The sequence below is a fragment of the Nerophis ophidion genome, linkage group LG14 (genome assembly GCF_033978795.1).
Source record: "Nerophis ophidion isolate RoL-2023_Sa linkage group LG14, RoL_Noph_v1.0, whole genome shotgun sequence".
Classification (NCBI taxonomy): domain Eukaryota; kingdom Metazoa; phylum Chordata; class Actinopteri; order Syngnathiformes; family Syngnathidae; genus Nerophis; species Nerophis ophidion.
The window spans coordinates 22,727,471-22,752,275 of record NC_084624.1 but is presented as its reverse complement, the minus strand read 5'-3'; the positions used below and the strand labels follow the sequence as shown (position 1 = coordinate 22,752,275).

The following is a 24,805-nucleotide window of genomic DNA, read 5'->3' as shown; positions in this document are numbered from 1 at the left end:
GGCACTGTTCCCCTAGCATTCAAAAAAGCGGTTATTCATCCTCTTCTTAAAAGACCTAACCTCGATCCTGACCTCATGGTAAATTACCGACCGGTGTCTCACCTTCCCTTTATTTCAAAAATCCTTGAAAAAATTGTTGCGGAGCAGTTAAATGAACACTTAGCGTCTAACAATCTATGTGAAACCTTTCAATCCGGTTTCAGGGCAAATAACTCCACGGAGACAGCCCTCGCAAAAATGACTAATGATCTATTGCTAACGATGGATTCTGATGCGTCATCTATGTTGCTGCTCCTCGATCTTAGCGCTGCTTTCGATACCGTCGATCATAATATTTTATTAGAACGTATCAAAACACGAATTGGTATGTCAGACTTAGCCCTGTCTTGGTTTAACTCTTATCTTACTGATAGGATGCAGTGTGTCTCCCATAACAATGTGACCTCGGACTACGTTAAGGTAACGTGTGGAGTTCCCCAGGGTTCGGTCCTTGGCCCTGCACTCTTCAGCATCTACATGCTGCCGCTAGGTGACATCATACGCAAATACGGTATTAGCTTTCACTGTTATGCTGATGACACCCAACTCTACATGCCCCTAAAGCTGACCAACACGCCGGATTGTAGTCAGCTGGAGGCGTGTCTTAATGAAATTAAACAATGGATGTCCGCTAACTTTTTGCAACTCAACGCCAAAAAAACGGAAATGCTGATTATCGGTCCTGCTAGACACCGAACTCTATTTAATAATACAACTCTAACATTTGACATTGATTGATTGATAATTGATTTCATGAATATACAAATATAAGTGATATATATGAATGAGATAGATCTTCTCCACTTGGTCAATTGAAAAGTTGCTCGCCTGCAGAAAGTGTGTGGGCATTGTTTGAAACATTTATTAGTAGATTGCACAGTACAGTACATATTCCGTACAATTGACCACTAAATGGTAACACCACAATAAGTTTTTCAACTTGTTTAAGTCGGGGTCCACGTTAATCAATTCATGGCATCCCTGCTTTAGAGGAATATAAGGACTTTGCCATTATGTAAATGTGGACCCCCTGTAATTCTGGTCCTCTTTGCATCAGGGAAACTATTTGTTTGCACAATTACGGCACAAACGGTACAAAAAAAACCCCAAAAAACTTAAGCTGATACGTTCACGTCTTAATGTTTTCCTAAAATATAGATTTAATTTGATTGCTGTCTTCGTTAATTGCCTCCTCGTTCAGTCGGCGGTAAAACCACCCAGGCGCTTTTTTTAAAATGTAGTTTATACAGTAGTTTAGACACACATGCACAGGAACAGCAAGAGGAAATCTGGGAGTTCCGCTTATGTCCACATCTGGCACAAAGCTTCCAGAAAGGTCTCGTGAGTGTCCTCGTTCGAACCCAGCCCTGCTCATACACTGCCAGTGACCGTGAGTCACCACTACCGTCTGTCAGAAAGTGTACAAGTGCAACAAAGCTGGAAAGTAGGAGTAAAAGTGAGCCCCGCCCATCTTCTGATGTGTCCTGATAAAAAGGAGGAGGTACAGTCACGGTCAAAAGTTTACATACACTGGTGAAGAACATAATGTCAGGGCTGTCTTGAGTTTCCAATAATTTCTACAACTCTTATTTTTTTGTGACGGAGTGATTGGAGCACATACTTGTTGGTCACAAAAAACATTCATGAAGTTTGGTTCTTTTATGAATGTTTTATGGGTCTACTGAAAATGTGACTAAATCTGCTGAGTCAAAAGTATACATACAGCAATGTCAATATTTGGTTACATGTCCCTTGGCAAGTTTCACTGTAATAAGGCGCTTTTGGTAGCCATCCACAAGCTTCTGCTTGAATTTTTGACCACTCCTCTTGACAGAATTGGTGCAGTTCAGCTGAAGTTGTTGGTTTTCTGACATGGACTTGTTTCTTCAGCATTGTCCACAGGTTTAAGTCAGGACTTTGGGAAGGCCATTCTCAAACCTTAATTGTAGCCTGATTCAGCCATTTTTTTTTATGTGTGTTTTGGGGTTATTGTCCTATTGGAACACCCAACTGCGCCCAAGACCCAACCTCCGGCAGATGATTTTAGGTTGTCTTGAAGAATTTGGAGGTAATCCTCCTTTTTCATTGTCCCATTTACTCCCTGTAAAGCACCAGTTACAATGGTAGCAAAAAAAATGCCCGGAGCATAATATTACCACCACCATGCTCAACGGTCGGTATGGTGTTCCTGTGATTAAAGGCCTTACATTTCTCCTCCAAACATATTGCTGGGTATTGTGGCCAAACAGCTTACTATTTGTTTCATATGACCACAGAACTTTCTTCCAGAAGGTCTTATCTTTGTCCATGTGATGTCAGATTGACAGGGGACATGTAAAAAAAAACATCAACAGTGCTGTATGTATACTTTTGACCCAGCAGATTTGGTCACATTGGGTTGATTTTTTGTTTTTGTCCAGATATGGGTTCTGAGCCGAGGATGTCAGTGTGGCTTGTGCAGCCCTTTGAGACACTTGTGATTTAGGGCCATATAGATAAACTTTGATTGATTGATTGGTTGATTGCTTTTTAGTAGATCCCTAATAAATTCATAAAAGCACCAAACTTGGAATGGCTAAATCAGGCTAGAATTAAGGTTTTAGAATGGATTTCCCAAAGTCCTCATTTAAACGTGTGGACAATGCTGAAGAAACAAGTCCATGTCAGAAAACCAAAAACTTCAGCTGAACTGCACCAATTCTGTCAAGAGGAGTGGTCAAAAATTCAACCAAAAGCTTGCCAGGAGCTTGTGGATGGCCACCAAAAGCGCCTTATTGCAGTGAAACTTGCCAAGGGACATGTAACCAAATATTAACATTGCTGTATGTATACTTTTGACCCAACAGAGTAGATCACATTTTCAGAAGACCCATAATAAAGTCATAAAAGAACCAAATTTCATGAATGTTTCATGAATAAGTATGTGCTCCAATCGCTCTATCACAAAAAATAATAGTTGTAGAGATTATTGTAAACTCAAGACAGCCATGACATTATGTTCTTTACAAGTGTATGTAAACTTTTGACCACGACAGTATGTTTGCTTTCTTGCCTGCTTTAAAATAAAAGTTGTGAGTTTAGTAAGGCACAGGAAATTCCCGACTTTATGGCCTAACTTCTATTCAGTTGCTGAGAGGATCTGAGTTACAGACAATAACAGTCCAAAAAAGTATTTTGAGAACTGTTTTGATGCACCACAATGTTTACGGTGTGCTCCTGCCCGATTGCAGTGAAGTAACAGGTCTAATCACGTGACCTGGTGGTCACCTGACCAGAAATGGGCGGCACCAGGGAGAGCACATGCCGGGACCAGATGGTGCGCTCCAGCAACGACAGTGGCCGTAAAAAAAAAAAAACGTCTGCTATTTCTAGCCTGTGACTTGATGTCTGCCACGCGGCACGCGCTCTTATCGCCAACCATTAGCGCGCATGTCTGAACTCTGACCATCCACTTCCTCCTCTGACTTCCTGTGCGTCTTGCCTCCCCAGGGTGGTGCACAAAGAGAGTATGGCCGATCGAACGACAGGCGCCATGACTGCTACCAAGAACGTGTGCCCGGATGCATGCAATTTTCTGTCATTTTCAAGGTAGTCATTCTGACGAAATCGACCAAAGTAACATGTCTATTTATACGCCATCTCAAAAACTTACAATAAAACATGCTTTTATTTTGCAAAAATAAAATTCCACGCCAGTGTTTTGTGACCAGCAGGCACTCTAACACGCACCCCACAGTACAATAAATCCATCCATCCATCCATTTTTCTACCGCTTACTCCCTTTGGGGTTGCGGGGGGCGCTGGTGCCTATCTCAGCTACAATCGGGTGGAAGGCGGGATACACCCTGGACAAGTCGCGACTCATTGCAGGGCCAACACAGACAGACAACATTCACACTCACGTTCACACGCTAGGGCCAATTTAGTGTTGCCAATCAACCTATCCCCAGGTGCATGTCTTTGGAAGTGGGAGGAAGCCGGAGTACCCGGAGGGAACCCACGCATTCACGGGGAGGACATGCAAACTCCACACAGAAACATCCCGAGCCCGGGATTGAACCCCAGACTACTCAGGACCTTCGTACTGTGAGGCAGACGCACTAACCCCTCTTCCACCGTGCTCGCTCATTATGTATTAATTTAATTGATCTTTTCTTTTTTGTAATATGGTAAGTGAATAAATGTATTTTTGTAGTTATTTCCACATATTTCTGCACAATACCTCAAATATGGTAACACTAGCGAGCAGCAGAGAAAATTGAGTGATTTTGGTCCTGAACTTTTTTTGTTTTATTCAATATTGACGTATTTCTTGCCACATTATGTTGTATATGTTAAGAGATTTCCTGTTCATTTTCTCCTCTTTTTCATTTGTGTTTGACCGTCACTTCTACTTTTAACAAATAGCATTATTTGATTTTTACTGAGATTCAAAGTCTGTTTTTCTCAAGCCATCTCTTCAATCTGCTCATTTATTCTGTTATTATTTGTATGATCTTCTGTGTTCTCTCCTGACCAAAACACAGGCGTCATGTGGCGTGTCTACCCGGCACAAGACGCTGTAATCGCTGGCTCGAAAGGAAATTCCTATACTTGTCTTCTTTTAAGGTTGTGGAGAAAGTGACCTAAAAGATGTCCACAATTACTCGCGGGTGGAGCAGGACCACGCTGCACAACAGTGCATTTTTACACCTCGCAAACACATAGCAGGCCTCGAATTGTAACTTTTTAAGGTCAAGGCAAGTGTTGTCTTAAAGGAGAGGCTCATATTTTAGGGCACCAAGGCTAACATTATTTTATTTCGAGGCAGGGGTTTCAAAGTATGCATACAGTATATATGTATACAGTGGGGCAAAAAAGTATTTAGGCAGCCACCGATTGTGCAAATTTTCCCACTTAAAGTGATGACAGAGGTCTGTAATTTTCATCATAGGTACACTTCAACTGTGAGAGACAGAATGTGAAAAAAAATCCAGGAATTCACATTGTATGAATTTTAAAGAATTTATTTGTAAATTATGGTGGAAAATAAGTATTTGGTCAACCATTCAAAGTTCTCACTGATGGAAGGAGGTTTTGGCTTAAAATATCACGATACATGGCCCCATTCATTCTTTACTTAACACGGATCAATCGTCCTGTCCCCTTAGCAGAAAAACAGCCCCAAAACAGGATGTTTCCACCCCCATGCTTCACAGTAGGTATGGTGTTCTTGGGATGCAACTCAGTATTCTCCTTCCTCCAAACACGACGAGTTGAGTTCATACCAAAAAGTTCTATTTTGGTTTCATCTGACCACATGACATTCTCCCAATCCTCTGCTGTATCATCCATGTATCCATTTTGGTATAAACTCAACTCGTCATGTTTGGAGGAAGAAGAATACTGAGTTGCATCCCAAGAATACCATACCTACTGTGAAGTGAATTATATTTATATAGCGCTTTTCTCGAGAGACTCAAAGCGCTTTACATAGTGAAACCCAATATCTAAGTTACATTTAATCCAGCGTGGGTGGCACTGGGAGCAGGTGGGTAAAGTGTCTTGCCCAAGGACACAACGGCAGTGACTAGGATGGCGGAAGCGGGAATCGAACCTGCAACCCTCGAATTGCTGGCACGGCCGCTCTACCAACCAAGCTATGCCGCCGCATGGGGGTGGAAACATCATGCTTTGGGCCTGTTTTTCTGCTAAGTGGACAGGACGATTGATCCGTGTTAAGGAAAGAATGAATGGGGCCATGTATCGTGAGATTTTGAGCCAAAACCTCCTTCCATCAGTGAGAGCTTTGAATGGTTGACCAAATACTTATTTTCCACCATAATTTACAAATAAATTATTTAAAATTCCTACAATGTGAATTCCTGGATTTTTTTTCACATTCTGTCTCTCACAGTTGAAGTGTACCTATGATGAAAATTACAGACCTCTGTCATCATTTTCAGTGGGAGAACTTGCACAATCGGTGGCTGACTAAATACTTTTTTGCCCACAGCTTTTTGTCATTACATGATGCCTTTATCTTTATTCCTACATTTTGGTAGAGGGAGTTTTTTTTTTTATTATTTATTTATGTTTTTGAGTTATGTACATTTATATTTACATGTAGATGATGTATTGGGACTGATCCATTAAGAATATGAGCAGAAACATGTCATATAGGAATTAACTCTACACATTAAAACATTAAAAAAATGCTGTGTCACATGAATGGTTTTTGAAGTAACACCTTTGTGACATGAAAAAAACATAATTAAATGTAAAAAAAAAAAAAAATGGCGTTTACTTTTTGATATGAATATGCACCTGGGAGTAGGTTGATTGGCAACACTAAATGGTCCCTAGTGTGTGAATGTGAGTGTGAATGTTGTCTATCTGTGTTGGCCCTGTGATGACGTGGTGAAGAGATTCCGATCTAACAAAGGTCTTAACTCATTTTCTTTCTATGCCACATCAATGTGGAATGCACTCCCAACAGGCGTAAAAGTAAGTGCATCTCTATATTCATTCAAAACCGCTCTTAAACAACACCTCCAGGCAACTTCAACCCTTTACTAACACCCTCCTCCATTCACATCCTATCTCCCCGGATTGTAAATAACCTAATGTAAATAATCAAATGTATTTCTAATGTATATACTTGTTTATCTGAACTCACTATGTTATCTGCTGGCTGTACACATCCTACTAAGTAAGACCTACACTGTTTCAATGTCCATTTCTCTGTTGATGCAATTGTTGATGACTGAAGTACTGGTATCAACCAAAGCTCCTCATCCCACCCCCCGGAATGTAAATAATGTAAATAATTCAATGTATATACTATGATAAATAACCTGTGTGATGACTGTATTATTCTGATAGTATATATTTCTACCATAAATTGATTAAAGTGGAAAAAACTTATTCGGGTGTTACCATTTAGTGGTCAATTGTATGGAATATGTACTGTACTGTGCAATCTACTAATAAAAGTTTCAATTAATCAATGAATCAATGACTTGTCCAGGGAGTACGGCGCCGACCGCCCGAATGCAGCTGAGATAGGCTCCAGCAGCCCCTGCCACCCTGAACGGGACAAGCGGTAGAAAATGGATGGATGGATAAAACGCAAAGCAGTTTGGATAATGAAGATGGAAGTCTAATAAACAGGTTTTGTTCTTCTCCAATAACGCATCCTTGTAGTTCAGTGCAACAGTTTGGCCAACAAAAATAAAGAGGAGTGACACCTCTCACATCTAATACACAATCTTCACAGCCAGCGTTCAATGTTATAAGATAACAAAACATAATACTTAACAAGTATTGATGTTGGTTGAACACTGACACAGTTTGCAGTTAAATAAAGGAGTGAACAAGCTGAAGACTTTATAGACAAGCTGTGACAACGTTCACGACACATCGCCTGTTGCATGTTTCCTCACACCATTAACTCTCAGTCACAGCTGTATTGAGAAAATAAAAGCAACATCAAATAGTTTTCTCTTTCGCTGTATACTTTTAGTGTGGGGACATGTGTCCACACCTGTCTCCATCCAAACACAGCAGTGCGCTTCGAAACGCACGGCGAGAAGCGAGGGAAAATGACGTTAAACTAAGCGCTTGGCTATGTTTACGCCGAGGGAAAATCCCCGGAGCAAAGTCTGTGTAGTTAGTCCGCCATGATTATCAAGCCAAACGACGCTAGTGCGCATGCGCCTGACTTTGTGTTGCCTAACATGCATTATTAATGTTTTGGTTATTTAAAAAAATAGGCAGTATTACGGTATTACAATCATTATACTGTTTATTGTTACATTGCTTGTCCATTGACAAGGAAAAAGTCAAGGGCGGTCCTGGCATGATCTTTCCGCGGATGTTGGTCAATTTTTTAGGGCATTACGGCAATTGACGAGGGCAGTTGCGCCAGTTGCCGCGGTTAAATTCGAGCCCTGTATAGCATCTGCTCAAAGTTGGTAGCAAAAATTGCGCCCTGTCGTCACCTGAGTGCCTTTTGACCAAACCTGGGTAAATTAAGGCCCGGGGGCCACATGCGGCCCGTTAAGTTTTTCAATGTGGCCCGCCGGACATTCCCAAATAATTTTTTCAAATCTTTAGGATGGAAAGTGTAGCTGCCATTATGATGTATACTGATTTTTTCTAATGACCGTAAGTCTTGAACTATACAAAGTATTTCAATGGTTGGAATCTGCGCTTTTGGATAATATACTAGTTACTATGGTAATCTAATTAGTTACTATGGTAATCTAATTAGTTACTACCACTCGAACGCCTCCCAGGATGCCACGGGGAAGACCCAGGACACGTTGGGAGGACTATCTCTCCCGGCTGGCCTGGGAATGCCTCGGGACCTGGACGAAGTGGCTTGGGAGAGGGAAGTCTGGGTTTCTCTGCTTAGGCTGCTGCCCCCGCGACGCCACCCCAGATAAGCGGAATGGATGAATGGATGGTTGGTCATCTAATTAGTAACTATAGTAATCTACGTCACAGCAGCTTAGATGAGGCACCAAGCAGTGTGGACGCGAAGCGTTCCCACAGACGAAGGAAGTAGATTTTCACAACGAAGTTCTCAACCTTAGTGCTATATCAGATATATCAGATTGTAGGTGGGTTTATGTTGTACCCTTCACGTTCATATTTCACTGTTTGTGCGTTTCACTTTATTGTAAAATATGTCAATCGAAAGGGGGTGTGACATTCATATTTTGTCAATATTCAGTGTTTTATCTTTCATAGAAAAATGTAACATGTCATAACGTTTTTAGCGTTCAATTAGGGCAGGGCGATATATTGATATAAATGATATATCGTGGGTTTGCCTCTGTGCGATATAGAAAATCGCTGCCGTTGTGTCCTTAGCCAGGACACTTCACCCTTGCCCCCGGTGCCGCTCAAACTGATGAATGAATGATGAAAGAGTGATAGGTGGTGGTCGGAGGGGCCGTAGGCGCAAACTGGCAGCCCCGCTGCTGTCAGTCTACCCCAGGGCAGCTGTGGCTACAGATGTAGCTTTCCACCACCAAGTGTGAATGAATGATGGGTTCCCACTTCTTTTTGAGCGCTTTGAGTATCTAATAATAGAAAAGCTCGATATAAATCTAATCCATTATTATTATTATTATTATTAGAGGTAGCAGTATGGCTAAGGTTAGCTGAGGCAGGTGGTGCTGAGCGTCTCAAGTGACATTACAAGAGAGAGAAGGTGCGAAACTAATCACAAATGGAGGAAGAACAATTAAAGCCCCCCAAAAAAAACAGAGGGTCCATCATCTGGGGGTTGTTTGGCTTCAAGCGGGAAGATATTCAGCAATATCCAAAGTATGCAGCAGAAGTGTTGCTACAAAAGGAAGCAGCACTAATAATTTGTTATTTCATTTAAAAAGTCACCCGCGAGAGAATGAAGAGTATTTAATAAATACACTTTTGGTAAATTGACTTAGTTGGGATTTCCCTCTCTGCCTGCATGAAAGTTTAAAGGGGAACATTATCACAATTTCAGAAGGGTTAAAACCAATAAATATCAGTTCCCAGTGGCTTATTTTATTTTTTGAAGTTTTTTTCAAAATTTTACCCATCATGGAATATCCCGAAAAAAGGCTTTAAAGGGCCTGATTTTCGCTATCTTTAAATCCATCGTCCATTTTCCTGTGACGTCATTTAGTGATGCCAACACGGCGGATAGCACAGCAAGATATAGCGACATTAGCTCGGATTCAGACTCGTATTTCAGCGGCTTAAGTGATTCAACAGATTACGCATGTATTGAAACGGATGGTTGGAGTATGGAGGCAAATAGTGAAAATGAAATTGAAGAAGAAACTCAAGCTATGGAGCGAATAGTTATTGAAACTATTCGGCGATCGTTTTCTAACCAACAATTGAGTGTCGCAGGGTATCCATACATCTCTCTGCTATGTCTGTCTTAGCATCGCCGGTAAAATGTGCAGGAGCAACTTAAATCAGTGGATTGGTAAGTGTTTGTATGGCATTAAATGTGGGTGTAGGGAAAGGCTGGATGCAAATATAGCTACAAATGTACATACAGCTAGCCTAAATAGCATGTTAGCATCGATTCTGGCAGTCATGCCGCGACCAAATATGTCTGATTATCACATAAGTCAATAACATCAACAAAACTCGCCTTTGTGATTTCGTTGACTTTATCGTTGGAAATGCATCTGCTTTGAGTGTTGCAGTATATCCATATATTTCTGTGCCATGTCTATCGTAGCATTGCCGGTAAAATGTGCAGACCAAACAATTAGCATGCCGTACTAATCGATGGACACTCCAAGTAAATCAACTTGAATCCGTCCCTGATCGTGTTGTTACACCCTCCGACAACACACCGACGAGACATGATGTCTCCAAGGTACGGAAAACATTTGAAAAATCGAAAAATAACAGCTGATATGACTCGATGTTTGTAATGTGTTTGAGAAAATGGCGGATTGACTACCTAGGTGACGTCACAACGTGACGTCATCGCTCCGAGAGCGAACAATAGAAAGGCGTTTATTTCGCCAAAATTCACCCATTTGGAGTTCGGAAATCGGTTAAAACAATATATGGTCTTTTTTATGCAACATCAAGGTATATATCGACGCTTACATAGGTCTGGTGATAATGTTCCCCTTTAAAAGTAGCAAATATGAATGCAGTATGAAGAAGAATGTTTTAACGTAGACACATAGAACCATCATACTGCTGTGATTATATGCATCAAGTGTTCATTCAAGGCTAAGGCAAAATCTATTTTCTACCGCTTATTCCCTTTTGGGGGTGGCGGGGGGCGCTAGCGCCTATCTCAGCTACAATCGGGTGGAAGGCGGGGTACATTCTGGACAAGTCGCCACCTCATCGCAGGGCCAACACAGATAGACAGACAACATTCACACTCACATTCACACACTAGGGACCATTTAGTGTTGCCAATCAACCTATCCCCAGGTGCATGTCTTTGGAAGTGGGAGGAAGCCGGAGTACCCGGAGGGAGCCCACACATTCACGGGGAGAACTTGCTAACTCCACACAGAAAGATCCCGAGCCTGGGTTTGAACCCAGGACTGCAGGACGTTCGTATTGTGAGGCAGACGCACCAACCCCTCTTCCACCGTGAAGCCGTATATCGTGATATGGCATAAAAAAAATCGAGATATTAATAAAAGCTAATATCGCCCAGCCTACGTTCAATCAGACATTACTGTGAGGTTTTATATTAATGTCCCTAAAAATAGATATACCGGCCCCCAGACACATTTTTTTCTCTAAATTCGCCCAGGCCTGCTTTTGACCAATCATTGAGGGGATGTCCTCAAACTCTCTGCGGCACCCAACCCGCCCACGGCGTCTTTTGTTTTGTTTTGTCCTTACCTTGAGCGAGTCGAAGCAAGCGATGACCCGTCCGTTTTCCACCTGGCAGCTCTTCGCCGGATGAGCGAACTTGCACTCCTGGTCCGGACGGGAGCACGTGCCCCTGAGGAACTCCCGGCACACCTCGAGTGTCAGCCACTTTGTGTCGCGGATCTGCGCTATGTTCATCGCCATGGCAACTGCGATAATTATAATCCGCAGCTTCTCTTATGCTCGCGTGTCGTTATGTTTGCGTGGGACAGTGTCCAGGGTGAAATGTGGCAGGACGAAGTGCGGCTGCGAGTGTTATTGCGCCATCTTCCTCGATCAAGTCAGCGGGTTGTATCCAGAACTGAGGTTGAACGTTCCCTCTTATTGCACACTCTTTTTTTCTAGAACATTCAAAGTGGCACGGGAGAGAGACCTGATATGGTGAAGCAGGCAACAAAGGTGATAGTCTGGGGCCTAGTCTGCTTCTTGGGGGGTGGGATTAAGGACACTGTGGAGGCTTAAGGGGGTCCAAGGCCAAGGTAAGTCAAAGGCAAGGTGCGTGATGCTCTGCTTGGGCCTGGCGGTGGATTTGGGCTGTCAGGTGAAGATTAGCTGAAGCTGGGAGTGGTGATGACGGCGGACGGACCGACGGGCCAGGGTGCAGTTTGAGGAGTGCGCGGCCGCCTTTCCTTGCAAGCGAGCGAAGGCGAGGCAGGCGGAGGATGGCGCTTCAGCGGTAGAAGCGGGTCAAAGCTGCGGCACACATCAGCAAAGGCACTTCCTCTGCGGAGAGAGAAAATAAATAAATACATTTTCACTTGACCTTTTTGCCACGTCTCTAATCACGGCGCAACTAAGGTATGCGACGGTGGGAATGAAGAATGTGTAGAAATGTCAGAAATGCGCCGTTTGTCAGCTAGACAAATACAACTTTCAGCCGCCCACTGAGCTAAACACACATGCTGTGCACACACACACTCGTCAGGCCGCACACACACACACACACGCCGGAGTGCACAGAGCAGCCATTCACAACTTTCCACCACGTCGACGCAGCGTGAAATGAGATTTAAAAAAAAAAAATCCTGTATCACTTACAGCCGAGTGTGGCCGAGACCACGCCGCTGCAAATATGTCTGAAGATGAAAGCGGGTAAGAGAGTGAAAGAAAAAGGGAAGTTGAGGCATTGGGTGGGGGGAGAGGTTAGTCATTTCCCTCCTTTTCGAAACTGCGCGAGAGCGAGGGCCAATGGGAGCCGGCGAGAGTTGCAGCAACATTCTGGGCCGAGCGCCAGGTGAGGGGAGGCGGAGCCGAGCGAAGACTGACCTGCCTGCTGCCAGACAGAAAAGAACTAATCACACCATTTGTCCAATGTGTTCTAACACGAAGAGGCCATCACAAATCCAGAGCACGCTCAGGAGTTTATTCACAGACCCCTTCCCCAATGGTGAAATGCAGTGAAAAAAATCTATTTTTGGTGAAAGCGCCAATGGAATTTGAAGGGTGAGACTCCCAGGGGACGCTTATCATAAGAAGAGGAGTGTAAATTACCACACCCTTTGTAGAGAATTTTTTTTTTTTTTTTTCCCAGAACAGCGTGTGCACTTTCCGCAGTGCTGGGAACTGTGAACGTTACAACACTGCAGCTGCACCCCTGCACCAGTGCAGCGCCGGTCAGGATGACCCAGGCAACATGGTGAGATGTGTTGGCAGAAAAAGGAAGGGAGAGTGACGTTGCAGCTGCGCGACACGCTGATAGCAACATCGCCCGTTATGCATGACCTTTGCATTTGCGAGCGTTATCTTAACGCAAACACCGCACTGCACCCAACACACAGCAGACACAGCCTGGGAGTACAAATCATTGGGGGGGAAAAAAAAAAAACTCCAATTTACAGGGGGGTTGACAACAACACATCAACCCAATAATAATCTTTCAATACTATTATTTATAAGGTTTCCTATGATGGCAAAAATTATTTTTTACAGATGCGTTCCCACAGCCTGCTTATGAGCACTAAACATGAGAAAGCTTTATCACATCTGTCACTTGTTTCCTCACTTTTTAATAGAAGAGAAGCACAAACGGTCACTTTTTAAGTTCTGTGACTTTATGATGAAATGATGCCATTATTTTGACTCAGAGGCCATATTGAGAGAGAAACTTGTCTATATATGTAATAATATATATATATATATATATATATTTATATATATATATATTATTACATATATATATATATAATAGTCAATGATATTATCAGAGACAACAATCTTAACGTCATCGGTCTCAGCGAAACCTGGCTTAAACCAAACGACTTTTTTGCGCTAAATGAGGCATGTCCTCCTAACTTTACACATGCGCATATTGCCCGTCCGCTCAAAAGGGGTGGGAGGGTCGCACTAATATACAACGAAAACTTTAACCTTAGTCCTAACATAAATAATAAATATAAATCGTTTGAGGTGCTTACTATGAAGTCTGTCACACCGCTGCCTCTACACCTGGCTGTTATCTACCGCCCCCCAGGGCCCTATTCGGACTTTATTAATGAATTCTCAGAGTTCGTTGCTGATCTAGTGACACACGCCGATAATATAATCATAATGGGGGACTTTAATATCCATATGAATACCCCATCGGACCCACCGTGCGAAGCGCTCCAGACTGTAATTGATAGCTGTGGTCTCACACAAATAATAAATGAACCCACGCATCGCAACGGTAATACGATGGACCTAGTGCTTGTCAGGGGCATCACCGTTTCCAAAGTTACGATACTCCCGTATACTAAAGTATTGTCCGATCATTACCTTATAAAATTCGAGGTTCAGACGCATGTTCGTCAAACTAATAATAATAATACCTGCTATAGCAGCCGCAACATTAATACAGCCACAACGACAACTCTTGCTGACCTACTGCCCTCGGTAATGGCACCATTCCCAAAGTATGTGGGCTCTATTGATAACCTCACTAACAACTTTAACGACGCCCTGCGCGAAACCATTGATAACATAGCACCGCTAAAGTTAAAAAAGGCTCCAAAAAAGCGCACCCCGTGGTTTACAGAAGAAACTAGAGCTCAGAAATTATTATGTAGAAAGCTGGAACGCAAATGGCGCACGACTAAACTTGAGGTGCACCATCAAGCATGGAGTGATGGTTTAATAACTTATAAACGCATGCTTACCTTAGCTAAAGCTAAATATTACTCAAATCTCATCCACCGTAATAAAAACGATCCTAAATTTTTGTTTAGTACGGTAGCATCGCTAACCCAACAAGGGATTCCTTCCAGTAGCTCAACCCACTCAGCTGATGACTTTATGCAATTCTTTAGTAAGAAAATTGAAGTCATTAGAAAGGAGATTAAAGACAATGCGTCCCAGCTACAACGGGGTTCTATTAACACTGACACGATTGTATATACGGCGGATACTGCCCTCCAAAATAGTTTCTCTCGTTTTGAGGAAATAACATTAGAGGAATTGTTACAACGTGTAAATGGAATAAAACAGACAACATGTTTACTTGACCCTCTTCCTGGGAAACTGATCAAGGAGCTTTTTGTATTATTAGGTCCATCAGTGCTAAATATTATAAACTTATCACTCTCCTCGGGCACTGTTCCCCTAGCATTCAAAAAAGCGGTTATTCATCCTCTTCTTAAAAGACCTAACCTCGATCCTGACCTCATGGTAAATTACCGACCGGTGTCTCACCTTCCCTTTATTTCAAAAATCCTTGAAAAAATTGTTGCGGAGCAGTTAAATGAACACTTAGCGTCTAACAATCTATGTGAAACCTTTCAATCCGGTTTCAGGGCAAATCACTCCACGGAGACAGCCCTCGCAAAAATGACTAATGATCTATTGCTAACGATGGATTCTGATGCGTCATCTATGTTGCTGCTCCTCGATCTTAGCGCTGCTTTCGATACCGTCGATCATAATATTTTATTAGAACGTATCAAAACACGAATTGGTATGTCAGACTTAGCCCTGTCTTGGTTTAACTCTTATCTTACTGATAGGATGCAGTGTGTCTCCCATAACAATGTGACCTCGGACTACGTTAAGGTAACGTGTGGAGTTCCCCAGGGTTCGGTCCTTGGCCCTGCACTCTTCAGCATCTACATGCTGCCGCTAGGTGACATCATACGCAAATACGGTATTAGCTTTCACTGTTATGCTGATGACACCCAACTCTACATGCCCCTAAAACTGACCAACACGCCGGATTGTAGTCAGCTGGAGGCGTGTCTTAATGAAATTAAACAATGGATGTCCGCTAACTTTTTGCAACTCAACGCCAAAAAAACGGAAATGCTGATTATCGGTCCTGCTAGACACCGAACTCTATTTAATAATACAACTCTAACATTTGACAACCAAACAATTAAACAAGGCGACACGGTAAAGAATCTGGGTATTATCTTCGACCCAACTCTCTCCTTTGAGGCACACATTAAAAGCGTTACTAAAACGGCCTTCTTTCATCTCCGTAACATCGCTAAAATTCGCTCCATTCTGTCCACTAAAGACGCTGAGATCATTATCCATGCGTTTGTTACGTCTCGCCTCGACTACTGTAACGTATTATTTTCGGGTCTCCCCATGTCTAGCATTAAAAGATTACAGTTGGTACAAAATGCGGCTGCTAGACTTTTGACAAGAACAAGAAAGTTTGATCACATTACACCTGTACTGGCTCACCTGCACTGGCTTCCTGTGCACTTAAGATGTGACTTTAAGGTTTTACTACTTACGTATAAAATACTACACGGTCTAGCTCCATCTTATCTTGCCGATTGTATTGTACCATATGTCCCGGCAAGAAATCTGCGTTCAAAGGACTCCGGCTTATTAGTGATTCCCAAAGCCCAAAAAAAGTCTGCGGGCTATAGAGCATTTTCCGTTCGGGCTCCAGTACTCTGGAATGCCCTCCCGGTAACAGTTCGCGATGCCACCTCAGTAGAAGCATTTAAGTCTCACCTTAAAACTCATTTGTATACTCTAGCCTTTAAATAGACTCCCTTTTTAGACCAGTTGATCTGCCGTTTCTTTTCTTTTTCTTCTATGTCCCTCTGTGTATCGGCTGGGGACATCTCTGCGCTGCTGGTCCGCTACCCTTGGGATGGTTTCCTCCTGGCTCCGCTGTGAACGGGACTCTCGCTGCTGTGTCTTGGATCCTCTTTGGACTGGACTCTCGCGACTGTGTTGTATCCATTGTGGATTGAACTTTCACAGTATCATGTTAGACCTGCTCGACATCCATTGCTTTCCTCCTCTCTAAGGTTCTCATAGTCATCATTGTCACCGACGTCCCACTGGGTCATTATTGTCACCAATGTCCCACTGGGTGTGAGTTTTCCTTGCCCTTATGTGGGCTTACCGAGGATGTCGTGGTGGTTTGTGCAGCCCTTTGAGACACTAGTGATTTAGGGCTATATAAGTAAACATTGATTGATTGATTGATATTTATATATATATATACACACAACCTTATAAATATATATATATACACACACATATATATACACACATAAATATAAATATACACATATATACACACACATATATATATAGATAAATATATGTATACATATATATACATATATATATATATATATATTTATCTATATATATATATGTGTGTGTGTATACGTGTATATATATATTTATGTGTGTATATATATATATATATATATATATATATATATATATATATATATATATGTGTGTGTATTAGAGGTGTGTGAAAAAATCAATTCGAATTTCAATTGTGATTCTCACGTTGTGCGATTCAGAATCGATTCTCTTTTTTTTTTTTAAATCTATTTTTTATTTTATTTTTTTTAAATCAATCCAACAAAAGCAATGCCATAACAATGCAATCCAATTCCAAACCAAACCGGACCTCTGCAATAAACCGAGCAATTGAGAGGAGACACAAACACGACACAGAGTAAACCAAAAGTAGTGAAACAAAAATGAAAATTATCAACAACAGTATCAATGTTAGTTATAATTTCGGCATAGCAGTGATTAAAAATCCCTCACTGACATTATCATTAGACATTTATAAAAATAAAAAAAGAACAATAGTGTCACAGTGGCTTACACTTGCATCGCATCTCATAAGCTTGACAACACACTGTGTCCAATGTTTTCACAAAAATAAAATAAGTTATATTTTTGGTTCGTTTAATAGTTTAAAAAAATGTACATTATTGCAATCAGTTGATAAAACATTGTCCTTTATAAATATAAAAGCTTTTTTTTTTAAATCTACTACTTTGCTAGCATGTCAGCAGACTGGGGTAGATCCTGCTGAAATCCTATGTATTGAATGAATACAGAATCGTTTTGAATCGGAAAATAATCGTTTTTGAATCGAGAATCGCGTTGAATCAAAAAAATGTATTTATAATCGAATCACGACCCCAAGAATCAATATTGAATCGAAAAACCCCAAAACCAGTGAAGATACTTAACGTTCGTTCAAACTGGAACATTTTGTTATTTTTTGCAAATATTAGCTCATTTGGACTTTGATGCCTGCAACATGTTTCAAAAAAGCTGGCACAAGTAAAAAAGAAAGTTAAGGAATGCTCATCAAACACTTGTTTGGAACATCCCGCAGGTGAACAGGCCAATTATTAATAATTATCAATCAGACAAAAACATGATAAACATTGTAGTTATTTTCTTCTTCCCTTTAATTACATGCATTTTTTTATTGTAAAAAAAAGGTAAAATCGTTCTGATTTATTTTTATTACTATTTAATGATTATTAGTATCTTTTATGATTTAATAGTTAATTTATTTGCGTGCAATGTGCAATGCTACATTTTTGTTTAAATAAGTATTCTTTTTAAGACAGAAGTTCGAAGTTTGCACTTTTTTAATCTCAATGTTGGAGATTATTTGCATGCAATGTGCACTCCTACATTTATGTTTACAGAAGTATTTTATTCAAGCAGAAGTATTGCCTCCCAGAGGGCGCTCTTAATTTAGTGATTTCAAAATTAATTGAACTCAAAGTACAATTTATATTTGGTCTGAAAATAACATACATTTAAATTTGGATTTTGCCAAGAGTAAAATGCAGTGTATGTAGTGACAATTCAAACCAACTAGATTTTGATCAAATATGGAATTAAAAAGATAGAATTATACACATTGAGTTTGAGTTTATTTGCAACATGCATGCATACAACATGATACATCACAATTTCCAGTTTCTCTATTCAAAATGTTCGAAAAGGAGTGGGAAGAAGCAGAGCTTATTTAATCTTACCCCTTTTCCTTTACATAGCAGTTGCTAAAACTTTTGTTCACTTGCTGTTCTCAATCTATTCACAATGTATACTCCATAAGTAATAACCCATCCATCCATCCATTTTTTACCGCTTATTCCCTTCGGGGCCGCGGGGGGCGCTAGTGCCTATCTCAGCTACAATCGGGCGGAAGGCGGCGTACACCCTGGACAAGTCGCCCCTCATCGCAGGGCCAACACAGATAGACAAACAACATTCCCACTCTAATTCACACACTAGGGCCCATATAGTGTTGCCAATCAACCTATCCCCAGGTGCATGTCTTTGGAAGTGGGAGGAAGCCGGAGTACCCGGAGGGAACCCACTCAGTCACGGGGTGGACATGCAAACTCCACACAGAAAGATCCCGAGCCCGGGATTGAACCCAGGACTACTCCGGACCTTTGTATTGTGAGGCAGTCGCACTAACCCCTCTTCCACCGTGAAGCCCCCATAAGTAATAACATTAAACATAAATAATAATTAGTGAAGTAAGTTGAATGAATGAATGAATGAGATAAGTTCATTTCGGTCATGTAATCAACCATTAATTATTTTGTGTGACCGGTTTAACAGTAGAGATTATACATACAGTATACTGTGTAACAAGCATACACATTTACACATAAAAAGAAAAGCAAAAGAATGACCGAAAAAGGAATAGGCTGAAGCCAAGGCTTTTATGTATACCTTCACTGAAAATAAGATTACCTGGAACATCAACGTTAAGAGATCAATGCAGAATAATCCATATTTTTATAATTTATTTTAGTTTATAATGATTATTCTTCTTTGTACTTTGTAAACACTTCAAGTTTGAAGAGTTTCTTGAAGTGGATTATATTAGTACATTGATTTCTTTGCTTAATCCATTCAATCATTTAATTCTTCACACATACTAAAGTTCTTAAGTGTTGTACGTGCGTACAAATGTATTAAATTACATTTTCCTCTAAGGTTGTAGTTCTCCTCTTTTGTTGAGAAGAATTTTTGTATATTCTTGGATAGCAGATAATAGTTTGCTTTGTGTATAATTTTAGCTGTTTGCGAATTCACTATGTCGTTGAATTTCAGTATTTTCGATTCAATAAATAAAGGGTTTGTATGTTCTTTATATCCAACATTATGTATCATTCTAACTGATCTTTTTTGTAACACTGTTAATGAATGAAGTACTTTTGTAGTTATTTCCCCATATTTCCTCACAATAACTCAGATATGGTAACACTAGTGAGCAGTAGAGAATATGGAGAGATATTTGGTCTAGAACATCTTTTGCTTTATTCATTGACCCCCCCATGACTCCGACAGGGACAAGTAGTAGAAAATGGATGGACTATTTTTTACATGAGATTTCCAGTTCAATTTATCATCAATAATCATATCTCAAAATGTGGTTTTATTTATTCTTTCAATTTCTATTCCGTCTATGTGTATTTGTGTTTGACTTTACTTTCTACTGTTACCAAATAGCAGTATTTTTGTTTTACTGATATTCAAAGATAGTCTGTTTTTGGCAAACCATCTTTTTAATTTATTCATTTCGACATTGAATCTATTAGAGTGCTGAAACTGCCAATATTTAATTAGTAGTCCATATACAAGTGTGCGGCTTTTTAAACACCACAAATTGCTTTTCTTTTTGAGGAAGTTAGATTTTGTGTTTTGTTTTCATGCTGCTATTTTAACTGTTTTTTTTTTTATATATATACGTAAACACTGATAATTTTAATACACAAACACGGTTAATTAAAAGTAATTTTAATTTGTAACATCTGCATGAGCAACACAGTTAGAGTATAAATACATATTTATGACTGAATTAGTCATCTTTTACGGAGCCCTTAAAGCAGACCTGGGCAAATTAAGGCCACATGCGGCCCGTTAAGCTTTTCAATCGGACTCGCCCGTCATTTTCAAATAATTTTTTTAGATTTTTAAGATGGAAACTATAGCAGCAATTATGATCTGCAGTAATGTTTTCACATTACTGTAAGTATTGAACTATACAAAGTATTTCATTGGTTGAAATCTGGGATTTTGCATGATTTACTAGTTACTATGGGCATGTAATTAGTTGCTGTGGTCATGTAATTAGTTGCTATGGTCATGTAATTAGTTGCTATGGTCATCTAAGTCACAGCAGTTCAGACGAGGCACCAAGCAGTGTGGGTGGGGAGCGTTTCCACAGAGTGTCTCCAGAGCCTGAAATGCGGGTGTCAGGGACAGACGCGAAGGAGATTTTTACAACAAAGTTCTAAAGCTTAGTGATGTATCAGATATATCAGATTGTAAGTGGGGTTTTTTTTTTACCCTTCGCATTTATATTTTGCTGTGTTTGTTGCATTTTTGTTGCGTTTGGCTTTATTGTAAAATATGTAGATTGAGAAGAGCTGTGACGTTCATATGTTGTCAATATTCAGTGTTTTATCCTTCATAGTTAATATTGTAAATCCCACATTCTGGGTGTCTCATTCAGTAAAAACATTGTTTGATTCCATTCCGTTTTTTAAGGCGGTCTATCATAACATTTTTAGCTTTCAATCAGGCATTACTGTGAGGTTTTGTATTAGTGTTCCTAAAAATAGATATACCGGCCCCCAGACCCATTTTTTTCTCTAAATTTTGCCCCCAAGTCAAAACATTTGCCCAGGCCAACAGTTTAAACTGCATTTAGAAGTCAATGAAAAACTAGAGCCGTTAAATATTTGTACGCATCTTATTAGTCGACTTCCATCCATCTATTTTCTACCGCTTATTCCCTTTGGGGTCGCTGGTGCCTATCTCAGCTACAATCGGGCGGAAGGCGGGGTAAACCCAAGACAATTCGCCACCTCATCGCAGGGCCAACACAGATAGACAGACATCATTCACACTCACATTCACACACTAGGGCCAATTTAGTGTTGCCAATCAACCTATCCCCAGGTGCATGTCTTTGGAGGTGGGAGGAAGCCGGAGTACCTGGAGGGAACCCACGCATTCACGGGGAGAACATGCAAATTCCACACAGAAAGATCCCAGGTCTACTCAGGACCGTCGTATTGTGAGGCAGACGCACTAACCCCTCTTTCACCGTGCTGCCCTATTAGTCGACTTATTTAAAGATAATTATCGTTAGTTGCAATGTCGCGGGAGGGGAACGACAACAACATTGCATGAACGCGTTGCTGCAGCTCAGCTGGGTAAATATTAGCACACAGCAAAACCAATTTGGGGCGGTAGAGCTCGGTTGGTAGAGTGGCCGTGTCAGCAACTTGAGGGTTCCAGGTTCGATTCCCAGATTCCGACATCCTAGTCACTGCCGTTGTTTCCTTGGGCAAGACACTTTACCCACCTGCTCCCAGTGCCACCCACACTGCTTTAGTTGTAACCTAGATATTGGATTTTCACAATGTTGTGAAACTATGTTTAAGTCCCATCTTAAAACTAATTTGTATACTCCAGCCCAGTGGTTCTCAACCTTTTTTTAGTGATGTACCCCCTGTAAACATGTTTTTAATTCAAGTACCCCCTAATCAGAGCAAAACCTTTTACGTGGGAAAAAAAGAGATAAAAAGGTAAAATACAGCACTATGTCATCAGTTTCTGATTTATTAAATTGTATAACAGTGCAAAATATTGCTCATTTGTAGTGGTCTTTCTTGAGCTATTTGGTAAAAAATATATAAAAATAACTAAAAACTTGTTGAAAAATAAACAAGTGATTCAATTATAAACAAAGATTTCTACACATAGAAGTAATCATCAACTTAAAGTGCCCTCTTTGGGGATTGTAATAGAGATCCATTTGGATTCATGAACTTCATTCTAAACATTTCTTCACAAAAAAAGAAATCTTTAACGTCAATATTTATGAAAAAAAATCTAGCTGTCAACACTGAATATTGCATTGTTGCAGTTCTTTTCACAGTTTATGAACTTACATTCATATTTTGTTGAAGTATTATTCAATACATACATTTATAAATGATTTTTGAATTGTTGTTATTTTTAGAATATTTTTAAAAATCTCACGTACTCCTTGGCATACCTTCAAGTACCCCCAGGGGTATGTGTACCCCCATTTGAGAACCACTGCTCTAGCCTTTAAATAGACCCCCTTTTTCTCCTCTGCTCCCCTCTCCTATGTGGAGGGGGGCGGGGTGGGACACAGGTCCGGTGGCCATGGATGAAGTGCTGGTCCAGAGTCGGGACGCAGGATGGATCGTTCGCCTGTGCATCGATCGGTTGGGGACATCTCTGCACTGCTGATCCGTTTCCGCTCGGGCTGGTCTCCTGCTGGCTCCACAATGGACGGGACTCTCGCTACTATATTGGATCCACTATGGACTGGACTCTCGCTGCCATGTTGGATCCACTATGGATTGAACATTTACAATATCATGTTAGCCCCGCTCGACATCCATTGCTTTCGGTCTCCCAAAGGGTGGCGGGGGGTTTTCCCACATATGCGGTCCTTTCCAAGGTTTCTCATAGTCACTGTCACCGACATCCCACTGGAGTGAGTTTTTCCTTGCCCTTATGCGGGCTCTGTACCGCGGATGTTGTTGTGGCTTGTGCAGCCCTTTCAGACACTTATGATTTAGGGCTATATAAATAACCATTGATTATGACCCTGCCCCAAGTGGAGGAGTTCAAGTACCTAGGAGTCTTGTTCACGAGTGAGGGAAGAGTGGATCGTGAGATCGACAGGCGGATCGGTGCGGCATCTTCAGTAATGCGGACATTGTATCGATCCGTTGTGGTGAAGAAGGAGCTGAGCCGGAAGGCAAAGCTCTCAATTTACCGGTCGATCTACGTTCCCATCCTCACCTATGGTCATGAGCTTTGGGTCATGACCGTAAGGATAAGATCACGGGTACAAGCGGCCGAAATGAGTTTCCTCCGCCGGGTGGCGGGGCTCTCCCTTAGAGATAGGGTGAGAAGCTCTGCCATCCGAGAGGAACTCAAAGTAAAGCCGCTGCTCCTCCACATTGAGAGGAGCCAGATGAGGTGGCTCGGGCATCTGGTCAGGATGCCACCCGAACGCCTCCCTCGGGAGGTGTTTAGGGCACGTCCAACCGGTAGGAGGCCACGGGGAAAACCCAGGACACGTTGGTAAGACTATGTCTCCCGGCTGGCCTGGGAACGCCTCGGGATCCCCCGGTAAGAGCTGGACGAAGTGGCTGGGGAGAGGGAAGTCTGGGCTTCCCTGCTTAGGCTGCTGCCCCCGCGACCCGACCTCGGATAAGCGGAAGATGATGGATGGATGGATGGATGATCGATTGATGTAAAGCGCTTTGAGTTACTAGTGAAAAGTGCTATATAAATATAACTCACTTCACATTTGTCGACATTCAGGTGAGCGTGGACAAATACAACTTCAGCCACAGCTGGACAACAGCTAACGAGGTCGAGTGGAGCCAGCAATTCTTCAATTGTTGACATGGACGATGCGACGGGGCGCTCTTCAGCCAAATGACACACGGCGATGGCTGGATGCAGAACAGCTGACTACCCCAGTGTTCTGTCTGGCGGCTTCATCGGCTTCAAATGTTTCTATATACAGTAAGTCAGGCGAACACATTTGTACGTGTGTGTGTGTGTGTGTGTGTGTGTGTGTGTGTGTGTGTGTGTGTGTGTGTGTGTGTGTGTGTGTTCTTGTATGTCTAGCCTTCTTGAGACATGAAGAAGGAAAAGTATCTTCCATATGAGGAGGTGTGAAGAAGTGGTGACATAAATGATGTCTCATTTGCACCCCTGCTGGTCGAAATGAGGGTGGTCCCAAAAAGGAGGGGGTTTCCAAATGGACTGTGTGTCGCTTTTAAAAGTGCTCCCACTCTGGTCAACAGATGAAATAAGTGTGTGAAAGAAATTGAAATGTGCCCCCTTTAGCCACAATTTATAAATAAAATATATAAATATGTATGTAGAGACATACTGTAATAATTTGAAGTAAATAATGAAGACTAAAAACCAATTACAAACAAAATAAAAATAAATTAACTAAAGTTATTTAATTTATGTGTCAACTTTTTTCTTATTGAGTTGGGAAGAATTTCTCATATTCTTTCTGTTTCTGTAATATTGCAATATTTTCTCATACAATTATAAC

At 41.3% G+C, this 24,805-nt stretch overlaps 1 protein-coding gene across 20 annotated transcripts in view; it reads right to left on the bottom strand.

Moving 5' to 3' along the window:
- Positions 1-24,805, bottom strand: part of mbnl1 (muscleblind-like splicing regulator 1) — a 174,786-nt gene that overhangs the window by 95,992 nt on the left and 53,989 nt on the right. For 18 of the 20 annotated variants that reach the window (XM_061920138.1, XM_061920136.1, XM_061920139.1 and 15 more), the window contains exon 2: positions 11,413-12,165. The exons of 1 other annotated variant lie outside the window; for it this stretch is intronic. In XM_061920138.1, coding sequence (XP_061776122.1) covers positions 11,413-11,586 — 174 coding nt within the window. In that variant the 5' untranslated portion in view covers positions 11,587-12,165. Of the gene's footprint in view, positions 1-11,412; positions 12,166-12,480; positions 12,604-24,805 lie in introns of those variants that run through there. One more of the 20 variants, XM_061920137.1, reaches the window with a different exon arrangement.